Genomic DNA, 7,292 nt, shown 5'->3' on the forward strand with positions numbered 1-7,292 from the left:
AGATTATAAATTAGATTGTATTTCTGAACTATAGAATATTTTCTCCTAATTTTACAATTCTAACTTTTGTAGTGATGCACATTCAAGCTTTAATTTGAGCTTTGAACTTGACTAGTCTTGCTTAACCAACAAGATATTGTGTCACCACTATGTTTTCAAATAAAATTGGATTCTGAATTATAAAATCTTTTTCTCCTGCATTTACAATATTCTAACTTTGTACTGATGAACAGTCATAAGATCTACAACGAAAATAAATAAATAAATTTCTCCTTAGAATACATTCAGTTCTACTTACAGAACTTTTGTATCACTCTCAATGAGATATGATGGTTTGGAAAACTCATCATCTCTCCATTGTGCTCTTGCTTAAAAATAATAAGATCACTTTTAAAATTTTCTTAGACGTGGCTGAATCTAACACACGCCTTCAACATACTAACACATTTCAATAGATATTTCAAATGGGAGATGAGATCTAAGAGCTTGTAAAGAATGATGCCTAGCACTAACATAATTAGGTAACAATGAATCCATAGCTTTCCGCTGAAATATAATGATTTATTGAAGCACGTTATGAGATTTGGGATTTTTTTCCGAGAAGAATGTCAGAAACGATGTTTGTATTTCTTCTAGAGTTTGCCCATTCGTTTCTGGCAATAATTTTGCAACAAACAACACTGCAACTGCACCAGCGCCCCCAAAGATAAAGAATGAACCTACAAGATAACAGCATTCCAAATACTTCATGAGTCAATTTACGCAATCACTTGCATGGAATGTCTAATTTAGAACATCAGGTCCAATGCATAAAATAAAGTCATTCTAAAGCATCATAACAGTTGTGGTATGAAATCTTATACAATTGTTGATGATACTTTGTCCTGAAGGTGCGTATCAAGGAGGACTCTACTAATCATATATGCTAAGTTTCAAACTGATCACATTGAAGAAAGTGATTACCTGCTGCACTCCATGATAGAAGAAAATTGAAGGTTAAGGTTATAACCCAAGAGCCAAACCAAGCAACAAGGGTCACCAAGCTTCCAGCAACTCCTTTCATATTTATTGGAAATATCTAAACCAATCCAAAAATTAAAATGCACGCTATGAGTAGATGACATAACTTAAGATTCTGCAGAGAATGATTTTCTTACAAATACTCTGAAATGAATTCTCTAAATGCTTTCATATATAATTTACCTCAGACATTATAATCCATGGAATTCCACCCAGGCCCAAGGAGAAAGTTGCAATATAAGTCTGATCAGGAAAAAAAGATTACATGTAAGATAAGAAGGTAAAGTGAGAGGAACGGGAAGTCTGTCACTCTTTTAGATTTATATTACTCACCAAGAGACCCCCCAGAGCCAAGATGCTTGCTAGTGCCCCAAGATTAGCATAAGATCCATGCCCCTGTCATAGATAGAAATTAAGTCACATGAATTAATACTTACATATGATCTAGATTTTCATTTACTTTGACACCTCGCTTAGGGACAAGAAGCAGAACAGTAATCATATAAAGATTTTAACTGAAATGGCTCCTAATCTCTGAGGTTAATATTAGTCCTCTTATAGATGTTCAGTAGTAATTAGCACATGGGCTTGAAAGGGATATGACAGTGACCTGTATATAAAATGAAGCTCCAACCATGAAACAACCTAAGCTTATCCCTCCAGCAGAGACCTGAAAATATATGTTTGAATCACTTGATTGTAATAACCAATCTTCTTGCAATTTTAGGTTGCAAAGTGTTGATGTTACTCAAATTCTCATTACATACCATCAAAAGTGGCCGCCTTCCTGATCTGTCCATCAGTAGAACACCTACTACTGTCATTGGCACCTAGAAAACCAAAAGGGCGTGGATTTATCACAGTACAAAATATGATAGAATCAACTATCTTGTCTACTGATTCAACATAGATAGATGAAAGTGAAGCATATGTTTGCAACAAAGTGGATATATAATTCTCAATGTGAAGCTGGTAGATTTGGCTCAAATTAACTATCACTTTTATGAGAGAAATTTTCAAAGAGATCTCGTTGGAGAAGAATTAAGATCAATGGAGAAAAGATTGTCACCTGAAGGGCAGCAACACTGACAGATGCTGCATGATCTGAATTGAAGCCTACATAACAATCCAAACAATTCAGGCATCCAAAACAGACTACATAGAATCAAAATTATGACTTTCATATTCATTGTAATTTCTTACCAGCAGCTTTGAAAATTCTACTGGCATAAAACATGAGAGCATTGATTCCAGATAACTGTTGGAAAACCATCAAGCCAACTCCAACCTAAACATGTATTGACAATAATACGGATTAATGACCGGTTTGTCAGGACTCGTAAATTCAGGAAACCACATTGTTAATTAAGAATCTACTCACTATCATGTGATGTGCATATTTGCGTTGAAATAAGTCCAATACTCTGCCCTTTGGAAGGATTTCTAGCTCATCCACGTATTCCTGAATAAGATAGATCCATACTTTAGTAACATTCCAAATCAAATTCAACAAAATTAGATTATAGCGTTTTTTCTAGATCACTAAGTTTGATAAAATCAATCAATATGTAAGCTTTCTCTATGAACAGTTAGTTGAACTCAAGATTTAGAATTTTTGTTTTCGTGATTTTCTCTGCTAATAGATAAATAGAACTCATATATGTATGATCCAAGGTAGAAATAAAGACCTTGATTTCAGCTGCCTCAGCAGAAATATCACAATCTTTTCCTCGAAGGGTTTGCAATGCTACTTTAAACTCTTTTTCCCGTCCAACCTTTGCCTGCAAGTGAATTACATAATCAATTGGGAATGTAAACCCATTAAGTCGAATTGAGCTTTGGATTAGGTTCCCATAAGTTCACTTACGCTGTTAATTACCTACATACACCAGGTATAGTGTTGCAAGCTAATAAGCATGTAACATATCTAAAATCTAATTTCTTGCACGAGATTTAAGCTATATAATTTTATTTTTTTATTCTAATAGTATTGCCAACTCACATTAACCACTGAACATGATGAAATTAACAAGAAAAAACTACTCACCAACCACCTGGGGGACTCTGGAATAAAAAAGAGACCCAAGACCAAAATAGAACAGGGGATAAGTCCTGCAAAGACCATTCACCCCAGATATAAGCGGACCAATGTTGAGTTTCCTCAAATTCAAAAATAAAATTTCAATGTATTTATGATACTGAGCCAGGAGCCTACATATATTGTGATTTTTACTAGACTTCAAACTGGATGGAGACCATTTACTGTTACTTGTGATGTTTCATTTGATGAAAACATGTCAAATGGCATTGTAATGGTTTAACTTTATATTACCTATAATAGCAAGTTTGCGCCATGTCACCAACATTCCAAGAAGATATACAATTAGTATCCCAGCCGTTACCGACAACTATTAAGAATCAAGTAACAATGAGACTCAGATTTGCAGATAGTAGCACTTTCTTTTGGGCATAATGAAGTGCAATGATGCTGCTTCTAGCATTTAACTGACAAAAGAATTTGTATTTGTGAGACTCTGACCTGATTTGTATTTGTGAGTGCTCCTCTCAAGTTCTTGGGACTTATTTCAGCTATGTAGACAGGAACCTATCCAGGTATTAAAAATAACAGGAATTCAAACCAATTACCAAAACAAACATAATCGAAGCTCAAAATGTAATATAGGTCATAAAAATTGAGTCAAGGTTAGCTATAGTATACAAATAAAGATGATGATTCACGCATACTTTCAGAGGATAAACATAAGCACTAAGACAAGGATACATACTGTATATGAAGTAAGGCCAACTCCATATCCCACAAACAATCTTCCAATATCCAGTGGTAATACAACCTGCACAAGATAAAAATATTAAAAATATTGTTTTTATAAACTATTTATGAGTATCAGAGACAGCCCAAAATTATCATATGATCTACTTTTTCAGGACTTCCATATTCTACCTATAAAGTAATTTAAGATCTATCTGCTTTTCATGATTAGGATCCCCATCTAATTTAGAGCATTAAAATCAAGAAGGCGAAATAAAGAATACCCTATACCTTTGAGATTATTATGATAAGCCATCCAATGATATAAGAGGCTGAAGCCACTCTCAGCGCCTGCATTAAGTAAAGATAGGTACTTTAGATTGGGAGACTCAGTCACCGGTGAACCCTTTTTCACAGCTGAGTAGACCTCATTTCAATCAATATACTGTGTTATACTTACAGTACTTCTAAGATTCCGAGGACTCATCAGAAAGTAAAACACTTACCCCTCTTCTCCCCATGGAATCTGCAACACGGCCACTTGTTATTGCACCAATCATGGCACCTATGGTTAGCAGGGAACCAAAGGTAGAATACTGCACAAGAACATTAAGGAAATGAATTTTGACATGAATATATTAATTTTGGAATATCTTCAGAACCCAACTAATCTGCACGGGTTGGACACAAGTGCTAGGATAGACTAGTTCTTATGTACAAAAAATCATTTAATAGAAAGTGGATTCAACTTACTAGTAAAATTACAAAAGAAGGAAAAACAGGGCATTCAAGAGTAGATCAAAAGCACCTGAGACAGAGTGAGGCCAAGGTCCTCTATCATTGCAGACTGAGTGGGGGAAGAGAACCCCACCTGCATCAAATACACCAAGAAAGAATACAGTATGAGCCTATTATCTTGAATATAAGCATAATGTCTAAATATTTATCTCTTATTCAATGTGGATACCATCTATATTAATCAATCTGCAACTTCTAATCTTTGTCTCCTCATAGTATTTGTGAGTACACTAAATTGAAGCTCCACTTGCTCCTTTCGCTGAGTGGAGCCATTATAACCATAAGGTATTCCTTTTGAAAAATACGAAGTGTATATATATTATATGCTAAGAGTTTTAAGGCTTCAATAATCCATGAGTACTATAAAAATGCTTCTGAAAAACATCTGTGATCAAATTTCTGAAATAATGTTATTTGATGCTTGGATTACAGGACATGATCCATCGTCGAATGAAAATGTACATATATTTGATGTAATATTTCTCAGATGACACTGCGTTATTATTTGTATCCCATTGTTTGGAATCAGCTACCTCACTCATAATCAAGGAAATTACTTTTTGCTTATGGCATTGAATTTCTCAACATTTTATCAAAATTTTACAGTATTATTTATCTAATTTATGAAATTTCCATAATTCATAATGAATTTGATATGCTTTCTTCTGGATTAGACCATGTAGAGTTTTTGGCAACAAAAATTCTACATGATCTAATCCAGAAGAAAACATATCGAATATTATTTATTTAGTTGACATGAGTTTTCAACAGTTGATGTAGTATTCTTAAAAGATTATTTCTGGTATCAACTGTATATGTTTTTGTATTGATATTTCAGATCACACTTAACAATCTCTTTTAAGAAAAATGAGAATGACCACTGAATGTGATCCAAAACATTACTAAAAAAACATGATGGATCGTTGCATTGATCTCAAACATCAATTAAAAAAGATCCTTATGATAGATCACTGGATGTGGTTGGAAACATCATTAAAAAACACATACAATTGATTTTGAAACAATCTTTTAGAAATTACTTATTTATTTATTTGAAACTGAAGAAGAACGAAATTACTTACAGAATATCCAAACTCCAAAGAGCCCAAGACCACCACAAAGGTGCTGAGAAGCACGATTTGTATGGATCCATCATTGCCACCTATGGAGCTGTCACCCTCATTGAAATTTTTAGACTTCTCTTCAGCTGGAAGAAGTGCCTGGTTGATATCTTCCTGCTGCTCACTAATTTCTCCATTCTCTAAATCTATTTTAATTGTCATGATTATGTGTGATCACACCTGTAACTTTGCTACCTGGGTGAGACACTGAAATACTATTGGGCAAAACCTTACTTGGGTGTGACAAAGACAACTTAACTGCAGCAAATCCAGTTTGTTTCTATGATCAAGAAGGATAAATTCCAAGACAAAAGTGACTTTTTCTCACAAAAGGAGGTCAGTTAAGAGACCAAGTGACTATGCTAAATGCCGCTACCATAAAAAACTATGGACACACTTTTGAGTATCAATCACCACCTTTTATCAGGTCAAATACTATCAACTTCAAGTACAGGTACAGTACAATGCTGTGTGCCAGTCCTAGTTACAAATACAAAACTACTTAATCACTCCTAAACATTAGTACTACTACTACAGATCTTGATTAAACATTAGTACTACTACTACAGATCTTAGAGGATATCTTCCCCTCTCTCTATATATATAATCTTCAAGAATATGTAATCCTAAGATTTTATTACAGCTCTCTCATAAAGCAGGGAGAGCAGTATGAGGAGGCAGCCATCATTAGAACCTACCTCATCAAACTCATGAGCAAGCAACGATTTATATTGTTCTTACAGGCATATAACAGCAGCCATCATTAGAACCTACCTCATCAAACTCATGAGCAAGCAACGATTTATATTGTTCTTACAGGCATATAACATTGTCGTACTATACGTGGAACCAAAAAAATTTCCTAAACCATGTTGATAAAAAATCTCAATCTCAAACAACTTGCACTAAGATCCGAAATGTCATACAGGCTGTTGAATGGTCCCCATGGCTCTACAATGTTGACTAGGATCTGTCAGGACAACTTGTTTTTCACGTTAATGATTGCATACCTATTTGAATATTTAAGCAATTGTGTTTGTTCTCTATGCATTAATGTATTAAATACGCACTTACTTTTAAAGCATCTCAATTTAGATAAAATTATTGATAGGGATTAATATAATATGAGGATATTCAATCTATATGAGTATATTCAATCTTTGTGAAAGCCACATTCTATCATGTGTATTTCATGCTTGAGATGGGTGGCATTGATTTCATGGCAGTGTCTATGGGGTCACCACAATCCACCCCACCATAATAAAATACATTATGGTGCATTGTGGTCCCATAACTATTTATTGATTTCCATAGTAGGCTAACCTTTCTTTAAGTTTAATCTAGGTTAATAAATTAAAGGTCATCATTATAAATTAAGTAATATTAGTTGTTTTTTATTTGGTATTGAATAAATGTTGAATACAAATAGAGACTGCATCTACAGCTATAAATGATACATTGTCATTATATAACATATCAACAAAGAATAATTTGTTCAAACATAACATACAAAAATTTACAAGATAACAATCACAAAGAAAAGAACAACCAACAACAATGTCTTCATAGAGGTGAATACAAGA

The 7,292-nt window shown here is 33.9% G+C and overlaps 1 protein-coding gene across 1 annotated transcript; it reads right to left on the bottom strand.

Moving 5' to 3' along the window:
- Positions 1–236: 236 nt before the first annotated feature.
- On the bottom strand, positions 237–6,491 carry LOC131066256 (sugar transporter ERD6-like 16). Its single transcript, XM_058000982.2, has 18 exons — positions 5,671–6,491; positions 4,599–4,661; positions 4,297–4,386; positions 4,082–4,141; positions 3,807–3,872; positions 3,560–3,625; positions 3,353–3,428; positions 3,068–3,132; positions 2,709–2,801; positions 2,402–2,482; positions 2,224–2,308; positions 2,090–2,136; positions 1,788–1,850; positions 1,631–1,690; positions 1,354–1,416; positions 1,204–1,263; positions 964–1,078; positions 237–719 (listed from the first exon to the last, which is right to left on the bottom strand). Exons 1-18 carry the CDS (start codon positions 5,869–5,871, stop codon positions 562–564), a joined length of 1,512 nt encoding a protein of 503 aa, XP_057856965.2. The 5' UTR covers positions 5,872–6,491; the 3' UTR covers positions 237–561.
- Positions 6,492–7,292: the final 801 nt, after the last annotated feature.

Source organism: Cryptomeria japonica, chromosome 5 (assembly GCF_030272615.1).
Source record: "Cryptomeria japonica chromosome 5, Sugi_1.0, whole genome shotgun sequence".
NCBI classification, from domain to species: domain Eukaryota; kingdom Viridiplantae; phylum Streptophyta; class Pinopsida; order Cupressales; family Cupressaceae; genus Cryptomeria; species Cryptomeria japonica.

What these genes read in the sequence shown, in the direction of transcription:
- LOC131066256 (XM_058000982.2), bottom strand. Translation starts at nt 5,871, where the DNA reads ATGACAATTAAAATAGATTTAGAGAATGGAGAAATTAGTGAGCAGCAG. An exon ending in TTGGCCTTACTTCATATACA is followed by an intron (nt 3,626 to 3,806) that starts GTATGTATCCTT and finishes ATACCTGGATAG; the next exon opens with GTTCCTGTCTACATAGCTGA. An exon ending in TCTATCATGGAGTGCAGCAG is followed by an intron (nt 720 to 963) that starts GTAATCACTTTC and finishes GTTATCTTGTAG; the next exon opens with GTTCATTCTTTATCTTTGGG.